Below are 26,760 nucleotides of genomic sequence, written 5' to 3' on the forward strand. Positions count from 1 at the left end.
GGATAATCCTGACAAGTGCACCCTGTGCATCTCTTTCTATTGAGACACAAATTAACATTAATCTTCCAGCCCTGGATTTTATGTGTGTAAAATGAAACAGGAATCTCATCTTCAGCAGTTCAGGAGCTGGGGGGGTCCCCTGGATTCTGGGGTGCTCAAGATTTGGCTGAGAGGGTGAGGTTTTGCTCTCAAGAACTGACTGCAGCCCTTGAGTTAATGCTTGACTCATCCCTGCACATCCAAGAGTAGGATGATTTTTATTGTAAAAGATGCTTTTTCTTATTTTGAGAGAAGGATTTTGCTTCCTCCACGGACCCATTTCTTCTCTTGCACTGAAATAAGAGGTTGTGACACGAGATGGAGGGTTTTCCTCCCCATTCCTGAGAGCTGCTGTTGTCAGGCAACCACCTCAACACCCACACCAAAAAAAAAAGAGAAGAAATTCACTTTTAAAATTCACAGCAAACTTTTAATATTCCCCCAAAACACCATTCCTGAACAGGCCAAGTCGTTCTGAAAAGCTTTTCACGTAGTCTCAAGTATAAATATTTTGATACAAAAAATAAAACCACAACACCCCACCCACCCCCCTCCCAAACCCAGCTCCTTGTGCTCCCATCCAAAGGCTGTGACCATTCCATGGGGCTCCAGGGCCCCCATTCCTCCCAGGACTGAATTCCAGGCTACAGCTGCAGGAGACAGGCAGGTCTGAGGTGCTTCCAGTCCACCTTGCTGCTTTGTCTTGCCAGTGCTGGGAATCCAGGGGCAGGAGGAGGGGCTGAAAGCTCTGGAGATGAACTTGGTGGCTTTGAAGGTGCTTAGAGGTGGGGGAACCTCCCCTGTCCTCCGGGGAGGGAGGTGGGACCAGATGGGCCGCTGTGGACCCTTCCAAGCTGACCCATCCTGGGATTCTGTGACTCCATGGGCTGAGGAGGAGCCAGTGAGGCTCTGGATGATGCAGCAATGGAGTCACCTCTTCCATGGGTAGCTCCAGCAGCAGTTCCCTGGGTTTCAGGTGCTGATGATGCTTTGAAGCTCCAGGTGAGGGTGTGGAGAGACTTCTGGGCTGTTTTCACACAGAGCCAAGGCCACCAGATCATTGCACATTGTCAGGACTCACCCAGAGCAGGAGCTCCATCCCTGGGCCACTGAGAGACCATCCACTGGCTGGGAAAGCTGAGCTTTTCTCCTTCTACCCTGTCCAACAGCCCTGGGTAAGCCCAGCCTATCCCATCCCACCCGCAGCTCACGCTCAGGGCTCGCTGCTGTGCTTCTCTTGCTGCCAGACTCATGTTCCCAACAACAAGGTGATCAGCTTTGGCATTTTCCACTCAGCAGCTGAGGTGATTTGAAGTCACTTTGACTTTTAAATTAAATTATCTCATGCACAGAAACAGAAGCTGCAGAAGAACACAGCGAGGATTCACAGAGCTCATCATCCAGGACTTATTAACACACATATATATATTAAGCTTTAAATCAAAAACAAATCTTTGCAGATTTTTTTTTGTTTTAATATATGCACTCTATATGATGCAACACACAGTGCTCTGCCCATTATACAATGCTCTACTGTTATATTTCTTCCCTTTTAAACAAATGCAGGTATTCTAGAACTCAAATACAAGCTGGCCAGAGCTCTGTGGCTGAGCTGCCCTCCCTGACAAGTGGAGGAGTTCTAGGAAGGAGGTAAAAAATCCTGTGCTGGGACTTTAGATGATCTTGTTCTCCAGGGCCTCGATCCTTTTTGCCAGAGCTTCCAGTGGGCAGGAGTTAAGGAGGAAAAATGACAGTGCACGTTGGGAGAGTGACTTTTGACATGGACAGACAGTGAGTTTTAAACCAAACGAAGACAGATTAGATATTAGGAAGAAATTCCTCCCTGGGAGGGTGGGGAGGCCCTGGCCCAGGTTGCCCAGAGAAGCTGTGGCTGCCCCTGGATCCCTGGAAGTGTCCAAGGCCAGGCTGGAGCAACCTGGGCTGGTGGAAGGTGTCCCTGCCCATGGCAGGGGAGGGACTGGATGAGCTTTAAGGTCCCTTCCAACCCAAACCATTCCAGGATTCTGTGATTCCACGACCTTCCACTGTTTGTTTTAGTGGCTCATCATTCCCACTGCCAATGTGTGACGGAATCTCCCTCTTGCTGCACCTTCCAAACACTGGGGTTTGTTGTTCTTTCCTGCAGAGCACTCTGGGAGAGTCTGACCTCAAATCACCTCCAGGTTCCTACACTTCACAACCTGTTTAGATCTCAGCATTGGGCTGAAAGGTGTCCAAGGCCAGCTTGGACGGGGCTTGGAGCAACCTGGGCTGGTGGAAGGTGTCCCTGCCCATGGCAGGGGGTGGAACTGGATGAGCTTTAAGGTCCCTTCCAACCCAAACCACTCTATGATTCCACAGTTCCTTTCTCCAGTCCTCCCTGACTGATAAGGAGTGGGCTGGTGCTGCCTTGCTGAGAGCACAGGATATTTCTCATCCACTCTGGCATTTCCACAGCTATTCAAGCTGCTGACCTTCTGCTGAAGGTAGGAAAGGTCTGTGCACACCCCTGTCACACCTTTGTAGGGAAGAGTAAAACCTGTGAGGTGTTTGGAGTGGCTGACAGGGAGTTCCTGACCCTGAGCAGCCTGGAGAGAGGAGCCAAGTGCTTTTCTCGGAGCTACAAAGGGTGTCGTAGCAATTTTCTGCTCGTTTCACTAATTGCTTCTCACCATGGGCTGGGGAGCAGCGACACCCTGGGTGATAAGTGCTGATTTCCTGTGACCTTTTGCTGAACACAAGGCACGGATTTCACTCGGTTTGACTCAAAGAGTGGAAACTAAACCAGCGAGTGACACAGCAAAGCAGGAAATGTGTGAATAAATCAGAACATCAGCTGTTAAAATCACACCCTCTCCTTATTCTCAGCGGTGAAAAACCTCCCCAGCCCCGTGTGAGGCTTTACAAATTCCTCTCTCCAGGAGAAGTTTGAAGCTTTCTCACAACATTTTTTTTGTTTTCTTGTTTCTCTTTCCACCTTATTCATGATCTTTGTGCAACATGACAGGACCCAGCATGGAAAAAGGCATTTCCCAACGATGGGATCAAAGTCACCTGGCTGGAGCTGTTTGCACTGAGCAGCTACGTGAGAATTTATCTCCTAGAACTGAGTTTTAGCCCAGTTTGGATCTGGCTATTGGATGTGTCCATCTGAATTATCCAGATTATACAGTCAAGAGGACAAACCCTGCAGTTTGCAGTCTCATAAAAGACCCACCTTCACAGAATCAGAGAACCATTATTGTTGGAAAAGCCCTTCAAGCTCATCAAGTCCAACCTTTGACCAATCTCCACCTTGTCAACCAGACTAGAGCATAAAATGCCACATCCAACAACCCAAAAGTCTTGTTTCCAGCTTCCTTCCCAACCTCCTTCCCCCAGGAGTAGAATTTCCCTGCTGGTCCCAGCAGAAAGCACAACCCAAGCCAGCAAGGGCTGGACAAACCCAGCTCCCAAAGGATATATTTCTGCTGCAATGAATTGATGAGATCTTCAACTTTGGCCTGGAATTTCACGATGGATTTACATTCACAGGGATCCTCCTCTGTGGAGAAGATGAGTTAGGTGGTACCCCCCAAAAAAAAAAAAAAAAGGATTTAATCAGAATCACTGAGATCAGTGAAATAAAGCAATTCTTAGTTCCTTTGTCAGAAACGGGAAGGAAATCAAATTATCATCCCTTCTAATTATCTGACTGATCACTTCTGGCTCTCACATGACCAGAGAATGTCACGTTTTCTTGTCTTATAGGCCAGGGCTCTGAGCAGGAAAATCTCTCCCAGATTTCCACTTTCCTAAAAACCCACTGAGCTCTTCTGCTGCTGCTTAAAGTTTGCCCCAAATATTTGAATGTGAGCAAATGTGATACTCCAAACAATCTCCCAAATAACATCAAATGAAAACTGGAGGCCCTGGTTACCATCTGAGTCAACACTTGGTTGAGCTTTGCTTCACTTTTCCAGTCCTTGAGTGGACGGAGTAACAGGCATGAATCACTTTGTTAACCTGAAATTATTTGTCAATAATTTCCATCTGCTCTTCAAGAAAAATTAACTGGGATGGGAGCAAAAAAGGGTAAAAAAGGAGTAAAAAATGGTTGGGAAAAGAAAGGAAATGGAAGGAGTAAACAAGAGTAAGACTTTTTAAAGGAAAGGACATCATTTACACAAACCCTCAAGTCCTGAGTAAACTAATGGTGGATATTACCAGAAGAATTTCTGGCCATCTGTTGATAAATACAAGCTGGCACTGGAAATCAAACAAATGTAAATATTTCCTTTCCTTTCTTTTATTTTTTTTTAAATACTCAAATACTAATATATTTACCCAAATTGATTTTTTAATATTTTTTTTTGCAAACAAATAGTTTTTCTGAAATTTGCTTTTTTTTTTTATTTTTTTAAATGCCAAAGCCAAAATGTATCTGCTTGCTCAAAAGATGTTTAAATACAACATGTTGAGGTTTTTTTACACAGCTCCCATCACTTTGTTCTTGTATTGACTCCTACTTTTCAGAGGAGTCGTGGCAAAGAAAGTCTCTGTCTTGCAAATCTGATCCTCTGAAGAGCCCTGGAGCGTGCTGGAAGTGATCTATCCTTCAAACAACTTCTCTAATTAAATGTTTTAATTAATCATAAGCAGTGTGATTTTCCACTGGGGCCTCTTAGACGTCCCCAAGAGGAAAGGAAAATCCCATTTTTAGGAATCTGGAGGACAAGGCACTTATCCATAATGACCTACAAGGGTGCAAGGATCCAAATCTGATTTTCCTGAGGCAAAGCCCTTAATTTCCTGAGTGATTTTTCTCTCTAATTTACATCCAGAGAGAAAAAGAGACCAGCATCTGCCTCAAACCAGCAGCTGCATCACAAAGGGCCAATATTTCATAGGAGGCATGTGATTCCTTTAAAAAAACCAAACAAACACCTAAAATAGCTGTGTTAGTTCTTTTTTTTAAATCATTTCTAGACTTAGGTTATTTACAGGTCAACTTTTCTTTAAATTTGGTCACAGCTGTCTCCCTCTCAGTCCTCTCTCAGCCTTTGCAGCACTGGGCTGCCCAAACATGAGCAACTTGGCATTGATGTTGCCCAAATTTAGGCACCTATGAGTCATTTTGAAGGTCCCAGGAGCTTATTTCCACTTGGAATGTGTCACCCCCGTGGTGCCTGTCTGCCTGGAGAAGCAGCCAGTGGTTAGAAAGCTTCAGTTTGGTGATGATCTACATATTAAACCAAATAAACCAAGCCTTGGCTTCTCTTTTAAGAGATCTCTTCTGCCACCTTTGGCTGCTCTCAGGAGCTGGCCCAGCCTGAATTTGTAATTTCTGAGGAGGAAGGTAGAGAAGGGGAGAAAGGTGGAGGAAAAGGGAAGGAGGGGGAGTTTGGGAGAGGGGGAGATTGCTGAGGTGTAGGTAACCACCCAAAACTGGTGTCCCCTGATCCTTCCACCTGCCAACTCAACGCCCTGAGAACAGAGAGCTTTTTGTAAACACCCTTTTTGTAACAGGGGCGTTTTTGTCCCTCTGCTCCCAGCCTTCCAACACTGTGATTAACCCCCCCCACTCCCCAATCCCCCGACCCTCACCAACACAGATCTTCATCTGGAGCTTCTTCCCGATCTTGCTGATGGTTCTGAAGTCAGCAGTGTAGAAATAGTGCTCAGCCACGGGCTCGGAAGCGATTTCCCTCAGCTCGTCCTCCACGGCGTTCCCGACTCCCACCGCGAACATCCGAAAGCCTGGGAGCAACGGGATCCTGTCAGTGGCACCTGGGATGGGATCACCCCTTCTGCACCCCCACTTCCACCCATTCCAGCTGTTAACTGGCAAATTAACCCCCTGACTTTTACTGTTCCAGCTCCTTCCAGCCGGGGTTCAAAAGTTATGTCTGCAGGCAAAGCCTTACTGGGATTTATCAGGCGAGTCTGGTTTGGTCACCTGATTGTTGGATTCCAGATTTTGGATATGAGAAAAAGAAAACTGCTAAGTTGAAACAAAAGCTTTGGGCTGACAGAGACTGGGGAAAAAACCCTCATCCAGAGTCCAGACAAGGATCCATTGGTGTCATGGGTTTGGAATGTCCTGCCCAAGCCCGGAGAAACCAAGCCCTGAGCTCATCAAACCTGTGCAGAAAACCTTTTGTGTTTTATCTCTTCCTTTGTGTTCCCTCAATCCTTTCATTCTGTAAACCCAAAACCTTTTTCCCCAGGGAAATCCCCCCAGATAAAGTGGGTTTTTCCTGTGATGTAAGACCCCAAGATTTGTTAACCTGGGTTTTTCCCTATTACCTCATCATTGTGAAACCCCCAATTGTAATAAAATGAATATGCAACCCCCCTGTTGAATATGTAGACCCTAAACCCCTTAAATATCAAGTTGTAAGTCCAATAAAGTATTCCAGTCTCTGATTCCAAAGCTGGGACTGTGTATTTATTGACTCACTACACCTGATCCCAGCTCAGACCAACTTTATGGGTTTCCCAAAGCTCTGGAAATCAGTTGTGAACATCTTCATCACCTCGAGCCTGGGCATGGAGGAGGATGTGGTGGCCAGAGGATGAGCTGTGGTGGTGGTCCAAGGGTAGGGTGGGTGGGGAGAAGGGGCTGCAGTTCCTTGTTGGTGCAGGATGTGGTCACTGTGAGGTGCTGCTGTGGGGATGGGGAGGACAGTGGTGGCCACTGTGACCACAAGAACAGGGTTTTGGAGATTAAAGAAAGGACAGATGGTTGTAACACCCCGACAGGGTCATGCATCCAAGTGATAAGGAAGAGATAACACAGCAAAAGGAAACAGTGGAAGTTTCCAAAACAGGCTGCAGCCACTACTGACCAGCCCATGAGGGGCAAAGTCCTCTGTGCTAGAGCTGTCTCTCCTCCTAAAATTGCAGTCAGTCAGTCTGTCAAAAGCAGCACGCCCTGGGAGTTCAGAACATGTCCAGCTATTGTGCTTTAATGCCTTTAACTTGTTTCTGCTGAACCAAAGCCCAGCTTGCCTATTTTGGATGATGATACCAATTAACCCCAGGTCCAAAATATTAGTCTCTGCTTAGACTCGTGGAATTACAGAATACCCTGAGCTTGAAGGACCCACAAGGAGCATCCAGTTCAACTCCTGGCACTGCACAGACACCCCAACAATCCCTGAGAGCAGTTTCCAAACGCTCCTTGAGCTTTTCTTGGCAATCCTTTCCCCTCCTCCCCTTTTTGCCTTGTCTTTCCAGCTCTGGAGGAATCAAATATTTGTTTGTTTTCCCAAGTTAAACTCAAAGAACAAGTCTGGAGTCTCGTTAGAAACTCCTTGTTATTCATCCCACAGAAAGAACTCATGGACAGAGACTGGAGATTTCCTTGCAGGCTCAAAAGAGGAGGAAGAAACAAGGCATAAAATTTTACCATCACAGGGGAATAAATTCTGTAAATGCAGAAACCTTCTGGTTTGTAAGAGCTGAACATCCTCACAACATGTCAAGTTGCTCTGTAAACGTTGGCTTTTCAGAGCTGGTCCCTGACCCTGGTGATGATGTGCTGGCCCTTAGTCCCATCTAGTGGCGGAGCCCGAAGTTAAAAGGAAGGAGAGGATTTAGCAATTCATGAGTGAGTTCACACAGGCTGTGTCCATTTAACACAGGGATGGCAGAGACTGGAACCTGCTCAGCAGGTCAGCAAAGGGGCACATCTCCAGGTATTAATATTTTATGGGGTTTAGGCAAATTAATGTATCAATATGTGGCCACTGGGCACTTTTACTAAACAAGAGAAGCTGAAGAAAGTTTCTTATGAGGGTGCCAGGGAGTCCATAGTTATTCTTAATCTGTATTTCTGCTTTGGTTATTGTTTTATTTTCCTTTTTCAGGCCTCAAGGTTGAGACAGCCAAGCCACACCTGGTCCTGCAGCTCCTGTTATTCTCCAAGGGGCTCTCTGATGGTCATCTTTGCCTCACCACGTGTGCCACTGAGAGCTGGATTTCATTGCCAACCCCAGACAAATCACAGAATCACAGGATGGTTTGGGTTGGAAAGGACCTTAAAGTGCATCTCTGCCATCAGCAGGGACACCTTCACTAGTCCAGGTTGCTCCAACCTGGCCTTTGACACTTCCAGGGATGGGGCATTTCAGTTTCCTTGACATTTGTGTTTAGCATGACTGGTGTGCATCCCATCCCACCCCATCCCATCCCATCCCATCCTATCCCATCCCATCCCACCCCATCCCACCCCATCCCACTCCATCCCATCCCATCCCATCCCATCCCATCCCACCCCATCCCATCCCATCCCAAGTGTGGGACACTCCACCCTGCCCAGCAGAAACACCTCCAGCAGACTGAAACCAAAGAGCCAGAGAGGACTAAAACCTGCTACTGGCAAACCAAGATGCACCTGAAGCCCAGCCAGGGTGGCTCCAAGTTCTCTGTGAGCATCCAAGCACAGGCAGGAAATGTCTCCACACACCTGCAGGAACCTGTTTGTGCCCTAAGGAAGAGGCATCTCCAGGGAAAGAATCCTGGGTTGACACACGAGGCAGTACCTGGTCTGAGGGAGAAACAAGCCACCAAGAATTGAGGAGGCCTACCTGAGTCTTTGGCTTTTTTGGCAGCATCTGTGATGTAATCCTGGGACCTGCCATCAGTGAAGACAATGCCCACCTTGGGCACACCAGGCCTGGCCCCGTTGATGCTGGCAAAGGAGCTGTCCACGAGGTACTTCAGAGCCTGGCCTGTCATGGTCCCTTTCTCCATGTAGGACATTTTCTTCACTGCTGCTTTGATGTCCTTCTTGTTCTTGAACTGCCCCAGGGGAAACTCCTGCCTGACAGAGCTGGAGTACTGAACCAGCCCCACTTGGGCCTGTTTGTCTGACACCTCCAGCGAGTCCACGATCTGGTTGATGAACTTCTTCACCAGCTCAAAGTTCTCAGGCCTCACACTCTTGGAGCCATCGATGAGGAAAACGAGATCCAGAGCAGATCCCAGCCCACCACTGCAAGCTGAGGAAACACGTGGGGAGAGGGCAAAAGAAAACAGAAAAAAAAGTCCCCAATTAATTACATAGGAAAATTTAATTTTAGTGCCATTTAATGGCTAAGGAAATGGGTTTAATCAATCAAAACTCAGCAACGGTTCACAGCAATGTTTTCAAAATGATTTTAAAATTATATATTATAAAAGTATACAAGTGCATGGTTTCCTTTCACACAGTATGATGTAAGTGCATGGTTTCCTTTTGTGCCTTCTCTGAACAGAGGCTGTTCTGGCCCAGTCCTATCCCCCCATCCCACTGAGCTCCCAGCTCTGCTCAGTGCAGGTGGAAAGCATCACCCACCACTGCAGGTCTTGCCATCGTTGTTGAGGGTGAAGCCCTCCTTGCAGGCACATTTGTAGGCTCCTGGGGTGCTCACACAGATCTGCTCACAGTCGTGGTCTCCAGTGGCACACAGGTCAGACACCACTGAAAGAAAAAGGGGGGATTAAAATCAGAGCCCAGGCCAAGACTTTTCCACCCAGACCCAGCTCAGCCCATGCACAACACGGGATATTTGTCCTGAATCAGAGCCCAGGCCAAGCCTTCTCCACTCAGCCCTGCCCGAGCCCATCCACAGCACGGGATTTGTCCCAGAACCAAAGCCACTCTGCCACAAGACAAACATCCAGGTCCTTGCTCTTGGACAGAGCAGCTACAGGAGGCAAGGAGACATTTTGACAAGTCTCCTGACTCCAAGGCACAGCCAGGACTAGGAATAGTCTCCACTCTGAGGGCAAAACCCCTCTGTGTGTTGAGCACATCCCAGCCCACTTCCATCACAGCACACTTCCATCACAGCCCACTTCCATCACAGCACACTTCCCTCTCCAAAGCTCCTGGATGAGATTTGCTTTCCAACCCACCATCTGGGCTGGCCAATCCCAATTTTTTCCAGCTCTGCACTACAGATATGATCACTGAGTTCAGCCCCATGTGCAGTTGTCTTTCCTGGATGGGATTCATGCTCAGAATTCCCTCCACAGCTCCCCTCACACGTGCAGCTCTCAGATCCACTCTCCACAAACGTTCTTGCTGAGCTTCACCTGGATGTGACTCCTGAGGGGCTGAGCAAACGGGAGCTGGATTGCAGCACTGGGTGAGTGACAACACTGTCCCAGCTCCAGCAGGGATGGAAAACACACTCCAAAGTAAATCTGGTTGAAGCAAATTCATTTTCAAATACCAGGGAAATCTGTGCAGAATTCCAAGCACTGACTTTCATCCGACTGATGGGAGGTGACGCAGAGTCTTTCAGATTCAAGGGGCTTCTGTTTGCTATTTCAAGTCATTTTTGTTCTGCTCTGCACATATTTTGTACTTTTTTTAGCCTTCCTATGTCTGGTAGATCTTTCCAGCCTGTAGGAAGCCCGTGTCCTTGGGAATATTGCTGCCCACAGGGCTGTGTGACCCTGAGCTCTCAGGCCTAGTTCTCCGAAGCCTGCAGAGATCTTACCACTGGATGGATCCCTTTTCCTCATGAGTTTGAGCACGTGGAAAGCAGCTTGGACTTCTCCCTGCTCTCAGACTGAGCTGGGTGGTGTTTGGGTTCCTCTCCAGGGGTGGGTTTGGGGCAGCTGCTCCAGGGTCCAGCAGCCAACCTGGCTGTCCATCAGTGCTCCGATGTTCCTGCAGTGCTTCCCTTGGATGCACCTCTGAGGGCTTTTACCATGGGAGGAGCTTTGACATCCCCACCTTAGGAATTTGGAAAGCAAGGCACAGAAAGTATTCTTTCCCCTTTATTTTTATTTGAGTGACACCAATGTCAGAACTTCAACAGATGTCGTGAGGCCTCCCCATGTCTGGCTGACTCCTGATTCCAGGGCAGCCAACACAAACTCCCACAAATATTCCTGGCCTGGATTCCACCTTCTCCAATTTTTCTCTCTCCCTCCTTTAGCCTGAAATATTTCTTCCCCTCCTCTGTGAGCTTCTGCTGTGGTGACACCTGATAAAACAGCCCTCACTTTATATTATCACCTGATTATAATCCATGGCTCACTCTGTATTCCAAATTGTCCTCCTTTCTACACGGGAGGCAATTTTCCTTGACAGAAAAGCTGCTCACCTCCATTATTTCCAACCTGAGAGTTGAATCCTGAGAATTTACACCTCCTGGAGAAATTGGTCTCGGGGAGTTTGACAGGTCCCAGCCGTGTGGATGTGTTTGGAATGTTGTGCCATAATCATCAGGGTGGAATCACACCTCGGGAGAAGTGTTGCCACACATCTTTTCTTCCAGGGAAAGGGAGTGTGAAGCCCCCCAGGTCTCCTTTACTGCCATAAAATGGATATTTATAGACCGTTCCTGCAGCCTTGGGGGTACATTTGAAAGTAATAAAGTATTTTCACTCCATTCAGCTGCTCACGGAGGAGGGAATGTGTGTTTGTAGGATACTCAGGCTCTTTTGATGTGCTGTGAAGAAAGGAGTTACATCCTGCACCAGCCAGGAGAGATTCCTGCTTCATGAAACTTCCAAAACCAACAGGAAAAGGCAGCTCAGTGAAACTATCCCTCCTGAACTGGGAATTCAGGAGACAACACTGGAGGGGGGGGTGGGGGGGGATTTCAAACCAAATTCTCAGAACTGCTCAGAAAGGCTTAAAAACATCAAAATAATTATTTTAGATGTGCAAAGATCACGTTGTCCTGGTTGTTTTTCAGTGCCTCAAGGAGCACCTGGGCCATGTTTGAACTCTGCTGTGCCAGCCAAGTCTGGAGACTTCAAGTAAAACCTGGAATTCTCTGAACAAAATCCATGATTCTGGAAAGGCAACTTAAAGGACATCTGTCTCCCACCCTGAGGACACATGTCCTGGGAACAAGGAAGCAGGTGGATGAGGGAAAAGTCTTTTCCATGGGAAAAGACTGGAGAGAGACTTTGGAAAAGGGCCTGGAGTGACAGGACAAAGGGGAATGGCTTCCCCCTGCCAGAGGGCAAGGATAGATGGGATATTGGGAAGGAATTGTTCCCTGGGAGGGTGGGGAGGCCCTGGCACAGGTTGCCCAGAGAAACTGTGGTTGCCCCTGGATCCCTGGAAATGTCCAAGGCCAGGTTGGAGCAACCTGGGCTAGTGGAAGGTGTCCCTGCCCACAGCAGGGGATGGTCTGGATGACCCTTAAAGGTCACTTAAACCACAGCTCGACCTCCCTGCTTGCCAGGCTGACTCAACAGGTGAGGTGGGGGTGAAGCCAAGGGTGTAGCTGGAAGCCTCATTTATCACCTCAGAAATGAGATTTTAGCTATGTCAAAATTGTTGTCTTGAGACACAGGGTTTCAAGGAAAACCCAAATTTTGGCCAGTAGAGTTGCTATTTCTTTTAGTTTCATACCCCTGGAGCTCATCTGGTCCTCATGGAATGGGTTTAATGCAATGTCCAGGTCATCTGATGGATTTCTGAACATCTTATTCTTTATTCTGTTTCCCTCCTTTTCCATTCTTCTGCCTCTTCAGTCCAAGATCTGATCAGAGGCAATTCCCCTCCATCCTCACCCAGGGCCAGAGTTACCTCTACTGCCATCCAAGGAATCTTTTTCCAAGTTATCACAGAATCCCAGAATATTCTGAGTTAGAAGGGACCCACAAGGTGAGGCCCTGGCACAGAGAAGCTGTGGCTGCCCCTGGATCCCTGGAATGTCCAAGGCCAGGTTGGAGCAACCTGGGCTAGTGGAAGGTCCAGATGACCCTTTAAGGTCATTTAAACCACAGCTCGACCTCCCTGCTTGCCAGGCTGACTCAACAGGTGAGACCTGGTCTGGTGGAAGGTGTCTCAGCCCATGGCAGGGGTTGGAACTAGATGGTCTCTCAGGTCCCTCCAACCCAACCCATTCCATGTGTCCATGAACAGCTGGCACAGCTCCCGGCTGGGAAGCCCCGGCCTTGGCGACAAGGACTTACCACAGAAAGCTTCCTGAAACTTCTGGGTCAGCTTCTCGATGACGCTGTAGCTCTCCACATAGTCCACGTGGTCGTCCAGGGGCTGGCTGGCGATCTGCCTCAGCGTGGGCATGTCCACCCTGCCCACCCCGATGGCGAAGATCTCGATGCCGGCGGCCCTGGCGCGGGCGGCCACGTCCTGCACCCCGTCCTGGGGCCGCCCGTCTGTCACCACGATGGCCACCTGCACACAGAGGGCACTGGTGGGACACCAGGGCAGTGACTGGGGGGTCAGAGCCACCCCGGGGGGCAGCGTGTGGGGAGGGGGAAGGGATGGGAGGAACCCCACGGAGGTGGCGGAGGGTTGGGTCCCTCGTGCCAGGCGCTGGAGCAGCTGCCAGTCACAAACAGCCTGGGAAACTATAACAGCCCCATCCTGGAGCCCCTCACCCAGCAGGGACAATGAGGACACTGCCCTATAACACCCCCAGCTCCTGGAGGGACAGTGAGGACACTGCCCTATAACACCCCCAGCTCATATGGGGACAGTGAGAACACTGCCCTATAACACCCCCAGCCCACAGGGACAGTGAGGACACTGTCCTATAACACCCCCAGCCCACAGAGACAGTGAGGACACTGTCCTATAACACCCCCAGCTCATATGGGGACAGTGAGGACACTGCCCTATAGCACCCCACAGCTCCTGGAGGGACAGTGAGGACACTGCCCTATAACACCCCCAGCTCATATGGGGACAGTGAGGACACTGTCCTATAACACCCCCAGCCCACAGGGACAGTGAGGACACTGTCCTATAACACCCCCAGCCCACAGGGACAGTGAGGACACTGCCCTATAACACCCCCAGCTCATATGGGGACAGTGAGGACACTGCCCTATAATACCCACAGCTCATATGGGGACAGTGAGGACACTGCCCTATAATACCCACAGCTCATATGGGGACAGTGAGGGCACTGCCCTATAACACCCCCAGCTCATATGGGACAGTGAGGACACTGCCCTATAACACCTCCCAGCTCACAGGGACAGTGAGGACACTGCCCTATAACACCCCTCAGCTCCTGGAGGGACAGTGAGGACACTGCCCTATAACACCCCCAGCTCATATGGGACAGTGAGGACACTGCCCTATAACACCTCCCAGCTCACAGGGACAGTGAGGACACTGCCCTATAACACCCCCAGCTCATATGGGGACAGTGAGGACACTGCCCTATAACACCCTCAGCTCCTGCAGCCCCTGACCCAGCTCAAACTGGCAGGGACAGTGAGGACAGTGCCCCTCCCCCTGGCCTGGCCCCCCAGAGTGGCCAGTGGGCCCTGGGGGGTGGCCATGGGGCCCAGAGCAGATGACCCCAAAGGCCCAGGTTTGCCCCAGCCCTGCCCTCTGGCCGTGGGGGAGCTGCTCTGCCACCAGGCTCCAGTGGCAGCTTCACAATCCTCCTCTCCCTCTGCCTCCTTCTCTCTTCTTGCTCCCTCTGCTTCTCTTTCTCTGCCCCTTTCTTGATGCTCTGGGTGGCTTTGGGAGCTGGAGAGGTTGGACTTTGACTAAAGTGTTGTGGAGGGATTGAATTTTGACTTAAGTCTTCTGGATTAGTCTGTGCTGGGTCAGGATTGTGGTGGAACATTTTTGTCCAGCTCGTGTGGTGCCCTTTTGCCACATTCCCTTATTTTCTCCCCTAAATTAATAAAACTACCTCTTGGGATCAAGTCTGTGGCTTGTTCTCGAGGTATAAAGAACCCTATTTATATATTTTAAAGTCAAACTCCTGTCTGAGCCCGTGATCCTGCAGCTCCCAGGGCTGGAGTGTCACACACCACCACTTGTGGAAAGGCTGGGGCAGTAAAAAAGCTCTCACGTTTCTAAAATTTAGGAGACAGACACCACACAGGCCATTTTTCCACGTGAAGTTAGTTCCTCTCTGAGCTGAAAAGGTTAAATGCAGGGAATGGCCTGAAGGTGAGGCAGGGGAGGGTCAGGTTGGGAAGTTTCTGTCTCTTCAGCCACCAGGTCATGCAGGCTCTGAGCTCAGGCACGAGAGCCTTTATTGCCTGGACTGAAATTTTAGATATCCCAGGCTAAAATATCAAGGTAAAATGAAGTAGAAATGAAAAAGGCAGAGTGTTTTTAGTTAATTAGTCAGAGTTGGAAATTATTTGTGACTCAAAAACATATATAAAGTAAGAGTGAAACCTGGGGAAAGTTCTGCAAGGTCACGAGCAGACAAGAGGCACGAATTTTAACCTCCCACCACCAACTTCCCAAGGGAATGGCTGGAGCTGTGTCAGGGCAGGCTCAGGGTGGATCTCAGGCAAAGGTTCTTCCCCCAGAGGCTGGTTGGGCACTGCCCAGGCTCCCCAGGGCAGTGGGCACAGCCCCAAGGCTGCCAGAGCTGCAGGAGGGTTTGGCTGATCCTCTGGGGCACAGGGGGTGACTCTTGGGGCTGGGCCTGTGCAGGGCTGAGGGTTGGACTAGATGGTCCTTGGGGGTCCCTCCCAGCTCAGCATATCCTGGGATTCTTCCAGGGATGTAACTGGTTTAATTAAGGGACAATGGGTGCATCTCACCCCTAAGGAAACCAAGGTAAAGGTGATGTTCTTCATACACAAACTCCTGTTCAAGCCAAATTCTGTCTTCATGAACACCCAGCTGACACTCAGGACAGCTCTAACTCAACATGGGACTTCAGGGAATCTCAGGAAGTGTCGTGGGAACATCATGAGATGAAGACTTGTCCACATTTTAATAGATGGAGAAGCTGGAGCAGAGAGAGGGAAGAGCCTCAGGTCACACTGCGTGTCAGTGCCTGCCAGGATTTCTGATTCCCTCTCCCAGGATTTCTGATTCCCTGCCTGCCAGGATTTCTGATGTCCTATAAATCCACAATAAATCCTACCCCTGTTAACACCAGCATTAAATGGCAGCTGGTTTTAGCAGGAACTGGATTTCACCTTGGATTAGGTGATGCCCTGAAAGAGTGGAAAGCCTCCAAGACTCCTGCTCCTGTTTTGTCCTTTTTTCCTTTTTCTTTTTCTTCTGAGAGTGGCATTGTCACAAGACCTTAATTCTCGTTTTTTTGCCAATTCATCTGCTCCTGCCACTTCTCCTTACAACTGTTTTATATTGTGAGCCCACTGCCAACTTCAGATGGGATGTAATGCAGAATGGAGAAACAAAATCGGCAGCAGCAGGTGATCTGTGAAGCAAAAAAACCCTCCACATCACAAGCAAATACCCTCAGTAATACAGAAAGCAAAGAAACATCAAAAAGGCAGGAAAAAAAAAATCTGTCTGGCAGCAAGAGGGAGTTTGGCTGAGCCATCAGCTGGTCAGTGAGGCAGGATTTGCTGTTCTCTATGCCATGTGTGCTCTCCATCTTTCTGAAGATGAAAAAAACCCACCAGTTGCTCAGTTAGGGTGGAAAAAAGTCACCTTGGGGAAGGTCAGGAGTGTGATTCCCTGCCCCACACGTCCAAGGGGTGCAGGGAATGCAGGGGAAGAGGCTCCTTCCCCCTCTGCCCACCCTCCAGCTGATTATCCTGAGGTGAGAGGACCCCCAAGGATCATCCAGTCCAACTCCTGGCCCTGCCCAGGACACCCCAAAAATCCCCCCCTGTCCCTGAGAGCGTTGTGGAGGAGGAACTGCCATGGGATGGGAGCAGCTCCTGCTCCAGGGGCTCCATGGTGTCCTGGGATTTGAACCATTTGGTCTGGGAGCTGTGAAGCTCCTCTGCAGAGTTCCACTGGAGGAAGGTCAGCAGATTGTCAGATCCCAGAATGTGCTGAGTTGGGAGGGACCCCCAAGGATCCTTGAGTCCAACCCTCAGCCCTGCACAGTTAGATATCCTCATATCTAACCCCAAGAGTCACCCCCTGTGCCCCAGAGGATCAGCCAAACCCTCCTGCAGCTCTGGCAGCCTTGGGGCTGTGCCCACTGCCCTGGGGAGCCTGGGCAGTGCCCAACCAGCCTCTGGGGGAAGAACCTTTGCCTGAGATCCACCCTGAGCCTGCCCTGACACAGCTCCAGCCATTCCCTTGCCACTGTCCCCTATCCCAGAGCAATCCCGCAGCTCCAAAGCAATCCCCTGCCCCGCTCAGAGCTTTCCTCCTGTCCAAAATATGACCAAACCATGAAAAAACGTCGAGCTTTCCAGTCTGTAAGTGCAGCTGTTCCCCTGCACTTCCGAAGGGCTGCACAGTCAAAAACTCCCAGCAGCGCCCCAATTCCACAACTGGCTGCTTCCCGGGGGGGGGAATAAAGAAATTCAAGTTTATCTCTTCTAATTGCGGCCGAAATAAGGAGAAGGAGATGTAAGCGTGCGATGTAGAGGGGAATGAAGGTGGTAAGGGAGGACTGGGGTTGTCGCTGGAGCGGGAGCAGAACCAGCCATGCAGTGGATCCTCCTGCCAGGAGAGAGAGCCCTCGGCTCAGCTCTCAGCCCTCTGCCTCCTGCAAACCCTCCCGCGCTGCCAATTAGAGCCTTTCAAACCCAACCTGTCAGCAAACAAGATGTACCAGCGAGTCTCTCCTGCGAGAACAGCGCCCTGAGAACGCGCTCCTGTCAGGAGCAGCGTCTGCCCCGAGTGTTTGGCACAGGAGGGAGGTGGGGGGGTGTCCCCCCGCTATTTTCTGTCTAAATTAAGTGGGTTTCCAGCTTTAATGAGCTCCTTTCCATCTCCTTGTGGCAATCTTCACCTGCAGCTGAGCCCCAGAGACAGCCCGGGAGGTGTCTGGGAGCAGCATCCACACCTGGATCGTGGGGGGAAGATCTTCAGGATGTGCCTGGGTGAAAAGCTGCTCAAAATTCACGTCGCTTTCTGACCTGCTGTCGGGGAAAAACAAAACTTCGGGGGGCAAAAGAGTCTGGATTTGGCATCAGGAATTAATCAGTGGAGAAAATGAACCAAGCACCAAGACCAACCAGCCTGTTTGGGACTACAGCCAGGACCAGGTGATACAGAAAGAGTGTAAGAAATAAAACCGGTATAAAAGGATTTTTGAGATCATATTTGGTTATCTAAATAATCAGGAAATCCTGATTTTTTTTTTTCCCCCAAGTGTTACGTATTTTTTCCCACATTCACCCTGCCAGCCTGAGTCAAGGTGAAAAAATGTCCTTTTTTTTTTTTTTATTTATTCTTTTATTGTTATTTTTTAAACCTACTTCCAAATTATTTGCAGTCTCGGGATCTCTGTAATTCTCTGTGACCTTGTCTCATTTAAAAAGCTGAATCCTGGTATGTGCCTTGTTTGGGAAGGAGCAGCCACTGGATCCTGGAGAGGCTCTGCTGAGCTGGACTAAGTGATGTGAGGGGAATTAAGAAAGGCTGAACCTTTCTGTTGGCTCAGCTGAGCAGGATCTGCAGTTTTGCCCTAAGGAAGCTCAGAAATTCTGCTCTTCAAGGTCAAATCTTGTGCTCCTTTTAACCAGCCAGTGAATTCCTGACTTTCTGGATCCCTCTCATGTTTGTTCTGTCACACAGAAATCCCCCGTGTTCCCGTGACACAATTTATTGCTGATTAACTGAGACACCAGAGGATTCCTGGGCATCCCCAGGTATTCCCACCTCGGGGCTGCTTGTGGAGACAATCCAGCAGCTAATGAGGTGCTGATGCCTCGTTATCCTCTCTACAACACGATGTTCTAACAGCGAATTGGGCAGGAACTCAAATAAACCCTTGATTTGCTCAGCAATTTGACAATTTATTGGTTGTTCTGCCTAAAATAAAAAAAGCTCCGAGTAATTGGGCCCCCTGTGGGCTTTGAGAAAGGTATGAACAGACTTTTCCCTGAGCTCCTACAGAAACAAATAGTGCTTTTCCCTGCCCTGGGGTGACATTTGCTGCACAAAGCACAACACAGTATGGGATGTTTTGCCCAGCGTCCCACACGGCTGAAAATCAGGATTTTCACAAGGTCTTGCTGGATTTCTGCAGTGGGAAGGAGCAAGGACCGTGTCCAGGGTTTCTGGAAGCTTCCCTAAATCTCTGCAGCCTCCCAGGCAGGTGGTGGGGTCACCACCTGTGTCACAGAAGGGAAAAAACTTGCTGGACTTTAAGGCATAATGGAAAAAAAAAAAAACCAAAAAACACCAAAAATAACCAGGGAAATGCAAGAAGTGCAAATGGTTGTGGAATTTTCCACCTTGGAAATATCCAAGAGCCATCAGGGTGTGGTCTTGTGCAACCAGCTCTGGGTGGCCCCACCTGGGCAATGTGACCTCCAGAGATCCTTTCCAACCCCAACCTCTCCGTGATCTTCTTTGCTCAGCTCCAAAGTAGAAAGAAAGAGGGCAAAATGAGGTGATTTTCTTTTTTCCCCTTAGTTTAATGCCTAAGAGAAATCATTCAAAAGACCTCTGCTGTTTTTCTGCCTTTTTTTTAGGTGTCCAGGAAAGAAGATTTCAAGGAGATAAAGCAGCTTCAGAGTTCTTTGTGCTGCTGCCCACACAAACATTGGGATGACAGGGAAGAGCAAGGATGGGAAGAGAGTGTTGGCTGGGTTGTCTGGCAGCACAGATGCAGAGCAGACAAGAGCAGGAAAACAGTGCACAAAGAGAGGGGTTATTTAATGGTGTGGAAGAGATTCCTTAGAGATGGAAATCCAGCATTTTTCATGGACAGTTCAGTGAAAATGTCTCTTCAATCCACAGTGCTGTGTGTGAGGTGTCAACATGAGTCAGAAATAAAATTAGAGGTTAATTCTGGAAGTATTATAATGGATATAAATATATATATATAATTGTATAAATCAGGGCTGCGTGCCAGGCCTGACCCATGTGCCAGGCCTGACCTAAATATGGTCCCAGTCTCTTAAAAGACATTTAGGGGAATTAGGTAAAGACAGCAGAAATAAAGAAATAGGGTGGCATTTCTGAGTGGCATGAATGGGTTGCACACCAGTCCTGGAGGAAAGTGGATCTAAAAGGATGCCATTATTTATTCCATTTGAAAGGTAAACAATAAGAAAACCAGCAAATTCAATGGGATCTGCCTTCATGCAGCAGCACTGGGAGTCAAACTCCTCCTTCAGGATCCTTCGTTTGGGACCCAGGCACCATTCCAGGGGGAATGATGAGCCCCAGGTTTCCTATTCTTGATTTCCCCCAGGTTTCCTGTTCCTTGATTTCCCCCAGCTCTGAGGTGAGGAGATGACTCCCAGCTCAGAGCCCTGGAGCTGTGTCAGGGTTGTGCTCCGTGTGGGATCACTGGTGCCGTGGGAAGCACTGGAATTCTTTTCCAGCCATGAGTTCCTCACTGGAACAGATCCATGGAGCAGTTTTAACTCCCTTTGCTGGGCATCTGCTCCCAGGCCAAATGTGGAGAAGAGAAGCCACCTTGGTGTCCACGAGTGTGTTTTCCCACTATTAAATCCTTTGCATGGATGAGGGTGGAAGGGATGGACCTGGGGAAGAGCTGCCTGGAGCTGTCAGCTCCTAATTAGTGGCAAATTAGCAACTGCCTGAAATTTCTACCCACTTTTGAAAAGAAAGCTCTGTGCCCTGACTGGAACCCCTCAGCACCTTCATCCATCCAGAAAGGTGCTCAACAGCTTTGAGTGGATGTCTGATGACAGGAGACATGGAAATGAAAGCTATAATCATATTCCGGGTAAGAGCTGAGCTTCTCCAAGGGCAGGACCATCATCCAACTCTTTCTTAATCCCTACTTCATTTACTGTCACACAGTGAGCAGCTACTGCTGACGTTGTTGGAAGGAGGACAAGCACCTTGGAAACCCTCTCCTGCTTGGAGCTTCTGGCCCATCTGGACATTGGAACAGCAATTAATGGAATGAGAGGAGAAATAATCATTTTACAAGGTTATGTTGGAAGCAGCGAGAGGTAAATGTCTCTTTTGCCTCTCAGTGCTCAAGGACAGAAATGTTTCTGTGGTCTGGCATTTGAATAATTCAGTTGGGTTTTTTTTATTTTATTTTTCTTTCTCTTAAGTCTCCAAGTTGAGCTTTGTTTTCAAGAAGAATTGAGAGGTTTGCACCTCCCAGAAGCTTGGAGCTTCTGGCCCTTCTAGACATTGGAACAACAATAGAATGAGATGAGAAATAATATTTTTACAAGGTTATGTTGGAAGCAGCGAGAGGTAAATTTGCCTCTCAATGCTCAAGAACAGAAATGTTTCTGTGCATTGACACATTGGGATTTTTTTTTTTTTTTAAATTTTCTTTCTCTAAGTCTCAAAGCTGAGCTTTGTTTTCAAGAATCTTGTGGCTCAAGTCACCCCTCAGCTCGTCCACTGTCATGGGCAGAATCTTTCCTTGGAACTCCCCCAGTTCCCAGAGCCCTGGTGAGCTTGTGTTCCATCATGGGAAGACACACCACAAATACACTTTCAAATTTCTCTCAGCGCCCTCACTGTTAGTACCAGACCTATAAACCTGTCTGATCTTTTTGTTTTTTCCAGCTTCCATTCATTTCTTCCGCCTCGGCCCCACCGCTCTCCTCATAAGCGGTTCGAGAAGGAAACTCCCGAGAAACCACCAAGAAAAAATTTTAATCCGCTTCAACGAAAAGAAATTTTTAACTGGCTCACCTTATTAAAATTGGGAGACCTCACCCTGCCCCCTTCTGAGTCGCTGAAGGCCCTGCTGATGGCAAACTGGATGGCCAGGCCGGTCATGGTGCCCGTGGAGAGCGGCTCGATCCTCCTCACGGCCTGCAGGAGCCCGGCCTTGGTGTGGTAGGTCTTGAGGGAGAACTCGCTCTTGACGGCGCTGGCGTAGTTGATGAGCCCCACCCTGGTGGAGTTGGGCCCCACGTCCAGCCCCTCGATCACGCGCGACACGAAGACTTTGATCTTCTCGAACTCGTGCGGGCGGACGCTGCGGGAGCTGTCGATGATGAACACCAGGTCCGTGGGTTTGGTCCTGCACAGGGTACCTGCAGCGGGGAGGGAGGGGAGGGGAAAAATCAAAATAGAACCAAAGTGTCCTGAGAGGGGAAAGAGTGGTCTTGGGAGAGCGGTGGCCGAGCAGAGAGGAGCAAGGAAGCTTCAATCCTCTCTGGGGTCGTGGCATTTGGGACACCACGATCCGTGTGGGTATTAATTGGTTAGATGGGATCTCCATCAGGCATGACCAGAAACAGATTCTGCCTGTCTCAGAGAGCACTTGAACCTAATGATTCTAAATGTTCTTTAGCCTTTCTTAGGAAAGCAAGTCCTGGTAGGTGACCAGTTGTCCCTGAGTCAGCAGTGCCCTGGCAGCCAGGAGGGCCAACCCTGTCCTGGGGGCAGCAGGGACGGGATTGTCAGCTCTGCTCTGCCCTGGGGCGGCCTCACCTCAACATTGGGGCAGTTTGGGGGGACACAATATAAGAAAGATCTGAAGCCACTGGAGAGTGTCCAAAGGAAGGCAATGAAGGGGGTGAAGGGCCTTAAGGGGAAGCTGCCTGAGGACACTGAGGGCACTTGGTGTCTTCAGCCTTGGTCTCTACCTCTTGTCACCCCAGGCTGTCCCTGATGTCAGTAATGAAACCTTATCCACTTATGGCAGCAAAGAGGGGAGAGAGAAAGCTGTGAACTGAATCCCAGAATGTGCTGAGCTGGAAGGGACCCCCAAGGATCATGGAGTGCAACCCTCAGCCCTGCACAGGCCCAGCCCCAAGAGTCACCCCCTGTGCCCCAGAGGATCAGCCAAACCCTCCTGCAGCTCTGGCAGCCTTGGGGCTGTGCCCACTGCCCTGGGGAGCCTGGGCAGTGCCCAACCAGCCTCTGGGGGAAGAACCTTTGCCTGAGATCCAACCTGAGCCTGCCCTGACACAGCTCCAGCCGTTCCCTGGCTGCTGTCCCTGCTCCCCCAGAGCAGAGCTCAGTCCCTGCCCCTCCTCTGCCCCTGCCCAGGAATTGGAACTGCACTGAGGTCTCCCCTCGGTCTCCTCTGCTCCAGCTGAACACCCCAAGTGCCCTCAGTGTCCTCCCATGGCTTCAAATCCAGGCCCTTCCCCATCTCTTTGCCCTCCTTTGGACACTCTCCAGTGGCTCAATCCCTTCCCTCCATTGTGTCCCCCCAAACTGCCCTAATGTTGAGGTGAGGCTGCCCCAGGGCAGAGCAGAGCTGGACAATCCCCTCCCTGATGCCCCAGGACAGGGTTGGCCCTCCTGGCTGCCAGGGCACTGCTGACTCAGGGACAACTGGCACCCACCAGGGCCCCTTTCCCAGCCCTGCTTTCCAGCCTCTCATTCCCAGTCTCTATGAACAGCCAGGGTTGCCCCATCCCAGGTGGAACCCGAGCCTGCACTTATGCACCAAACAAAGCCTGGGAAGGGGTTATGGAATTTCAGGCACCACCACCCACATAGATATTAATTAATTAATGAGATGGGATCTCCGTCGGGCACGACCAGAACCAGGCACCAGGCTCAGCAGCTCAGGCTCAGCCGAGCATCGAAACACCGGATTAACTGACCATCTCAACAGGAAAAAACCCTGTTTTTCATTTAATGGCACTGCCAATAAACTCCTGTAAGACAGCCCAGGTTTGTGCCTGTGAGCTGGGCTGGGAGAACATGACACAGAGCCGTGAACCCACATAACTGACAGTTAATCTCTCCAACCAAACATGGGCTGTGGAAAGGAGCTGGTATGAACAGGAGGCATTAGCAGTGCAACAAGCTGGGGGACTATTACTGTTATTTCTTTAATTTCCCATTTTCATGCTAGACATGGAACAGGAAGCATTAGCAGTGCAACAAGCTGGGGGACTATTACTATTATTTCTTTAATTTCCCATTTTCATGCTAGACATGGACACGTATAGCCATGGACAAGCTCGAGGAGTGCTTGGACAATGCTTTCAGGGACAGGGTGGGATTGTTGGGGTGTCCTGTGCAGGGCCACAGGTTGGATTGGGTGATCCCTGTAGGTCCTTTCCAGCTCAGGATATTTTATGATTCTATGATTCTAAATAGGGAAAAATATTTTGAAGTGCAAACTGCGCTTTGGTTCAGTAGAAACAGGTTTAGGGCAGAGGTGGTGGATCGGTCTCTTGGCAGAAAAACACCATATCTGGCCATCTTCCTAACTCAAAACGTGTGTTGCCTTTGACAGGTTGTGTTTGGTAACACAGCCCGGGTTTGTGCCTGTGAGCTGGGGTGGGAGAACACGACACAGAGCTGCAAACCCACAGAACTGACACTTCATCTCTCCAACCCCACAAACATCCTCTGTGGAAAGGAGCTGGAAGCATTAGCAGTGCAACGAGCTGAGTGATTGTTATTATTATTTCTTTAAGCTCCCATTTTCCTGCTATTTTCCATCTTCATTTTCAACTGCGGCAAAACATAAAAAAAAGGGGCTGATATTTTTTTTTATGGTTTTCCAAATGAATTGTCCCGTTTTTTTTCCCCACCAGATCTACAGCATGCTGTTCTTTTAATTTTGTGCCATCATTTAGCCTGTCTCTATCAGGGCATCAAACACTCTGTTAATATTTGATTTCTGCAGCCAGGGACTACAGAAGTTATGGCATAAAGGAAATTTCTGTGGACAGATTTTTAAATGGGAGCTTTTTGGGGCCAACAAATCTGTTCCAAATGATGACATAAATATTATAGCAAGTCCTCAGCGTGAAATCTAATGGAGCTTTCAGTCTTTTGGGCAGATAAAAATAAATACCCTGTGATATATCCATAAAGAATATAATCAGGTTTGTTTCCTGAGAGACACTAATGCTGAATCTGCCTCTGGCTCCCAGGAAGGTCTTGCTAAAGATGCTAAAGAAGGGAAGCAGGCAGTGGTCACTTTGTCAGATGCTCTAATTTCCTCTAAAATGCAATATAACCTTTTCCCATATGGATGACTTTCATTTTTCCCACTGTAATTTGTTGCACAGGAAGGAAAAATTCACTTGGTTGTGGCCATTTTACAGGTGAGAAATGAAGGTACAGAGAAAGGCTCAAAGTTTTGCAATCAGTCCCTGCAGAAATAAAGCCCAGATTCCCCTTTGCCCATGTAGCTGATGAATCACCTCTGGATTTACTGACAAACCAAGGAGGAAAAGTTATTTTTTTTTCCCTTAGGAATAGTTGGATCCAACAGAAATTTTGAAATATATCTATTTCTTTTTGCATGAAAGCTCTGTGATTTTGTCCTAAATAACATTTTCAACTTCTTTTTTTTTTTTGAGAGCAAAATATATTTCAGAGAAAGGAAGGGAAAAGAAGGGATATCAGGTGGGAGCTTTGGGATTTCAACCTGTCTGCTCACAGGCCTTGATCCTTTCCAGGAGGTGACAGACAGGACACTTGCTCTGATTGACATCTTGGCATAGTTTATTTAAAAGTTCAATTAAACCAGAAATAAAATGTCCTTTTTAAAAAAAAAAATATCCACACTAGGAATTATGCAGGAATAGCTGAACTTTATGCCCTGATTTAGCAGAAAATATCTTTTATGGCATCTTTGCCATATTCATTCCAAGAGCAGGAAAGCTGCTGAGTAACCCAGACCTACAAGGAGTTTATTTTAGAAGTGGCAGAAGGGCTGAGCTGAATGCCTGCTCTGTTTAATTTCCTGACTTCAGTAGCACAGCAGAGATAACTCTCCCTTCCCAAACTGCTGAGGAGAAACGGGTCAGTGTAGCAGAAATCTCCCTCCGTGAGCAGCAGATAACACTGAGGTCCCTGTCACACCTGCTTGACAACCCTCAGCCTGCCCCCAAATGTGTGCTCTGCAGCAGCACAAGGCCATTCCAACGTTTTTTTAATGCCCCAAAGTAAGTTTGGCCTTGGCTGCCTCTCTGGCATGAGTTCTCCAGGCTTGCTGGAGCCCCTGGAAGGTGCTCCCCAGGAGCAGACCCTGCAGCCCTTGCCTTGGTGTCCAGCACTCGCTGACATGAACTGGGAGTTAGAGCCCTGTGAGCTACAGAGCAGGCAGCTCCCCTCCCTGGCTCCCCACTTGGAAAGTCAAACAGAGCAGGATTTTGCTCAGGATGAAGGAAAACATAGGAAAGTCCTGCTCTCATCAACCTCATCGACCTCAGCCAGACCTTGCTGCCCGGGGAGGTGACCCCGGCTGAGCGGGGGGATCTGGCCAGCTCCTCCTCCAGCTCCTGGCCAGACCCTCCTCGTGGAGCTGTGGAGTGGAGCGGTTCTGGAAGGCGCAGGAGAAGTTTTGGGAGGCAGAGGACAGCCCTTCTCCCACCTGGGCCTTCTCCAGCCGGGCCCAGGAGTCCCGTGGCTGCCGCCCCGGGGGCTCGGGGTGAGCCGGTGCCAGCTCGCTGTCCCTCAGAGCACACTGAGGTCATGGACCAGCCATAAACAAACCCAGCTCCAGCTCCTGCTGCCTTGGGAGCGCAGTTGGGAAAGTTCCTTCTCTTCCCTGGCTGATGTTGGGCGTTCCCTCTCCCTTCTCCTCCTTCCCAGTGCCGGGACGAGTGGCAGAGGCCGAGGACCCAACGCGCCCCCCACTCACCTCTGGGCTGCGGAGGGGCCCCGCACACGGTGTAGCTCTGGAGGAGGAGCAGCAAAGAGAGCAGCAAGGCAGAGAAAATCCTGGCCATGGCTGTGGAGGAGCTGGAGGCGGGATGGGGAGTGGAGAGCAGGAGCCTTGGCCCAGAGGTATTAACCTGCCCTTCATCGAGCCAGCCCCTGACACGTGTGAAGCGCCGGGGGGGCTCCGAGGGGAGAGGGACGAGGGAGAAAACCCTGCCCCAAGGTGGGGAGGGGGGGATGTCCAGCCCTGCCTGCCCCCATCCCCTCCACAAGGGCGTCATTGCTGCTGGAAGGGGATGGGAGGCTATAAAAGAGCCGCAGCGGGATGGTATGTGGGGAATCTGGGA

At 49.5% G+C, this 26,760-nt stretch overlaps 1 protein-coding gene across 1 annotated transcript; it reads right to left on the reverse strand.

Annotated features, from left to right (window-relative positions):
* Nucleotides 1-1,326: 1,326 nt before the first annotated feature.
* Nucleotides 1,327-26,481, reverse strand: MATN1 (matrilin 1). The gene is made up of 8 exons (XM_051774228.1): nt 26,394-26,481; nt 21,515-21,861; nt 12,958-13,180; nt 9,362-9,487; nt 8,613-9,026; nt 5,626-5,778; nt 3,503-3,583; nt 1,327-1,762 (listed from the first exon to the last, which is right to left on the reverse strand). Exons 1-8 carry the CDS (start codon nt 26,479-26,481, stop codon nt 1,713-1,715), a joined length of 1,482 nt encoding a protein of 493 aa, XP_051630188.1. The 3' UTR covers nt 1,327-1,712.
* Nucleotides 26,482-26,760: the final 279 nt, after the last annotated feature.

The sequence above is a fragment of the Manacus candei genome, unplaced genomic scaffold (genome assembly GCF_025592945.1).
Source record: "Manacus candei isolate 608988 ecotype Guabito, Panama unplaced genomic scaffold, ASM2559294v1 h1tg000193l, whole genome shotgun sequence".
NCBI lineage: Eukaryota > Metazoa > Chordata > Aves > Passeriformes > Pipridae > Manacus > Manacus candei.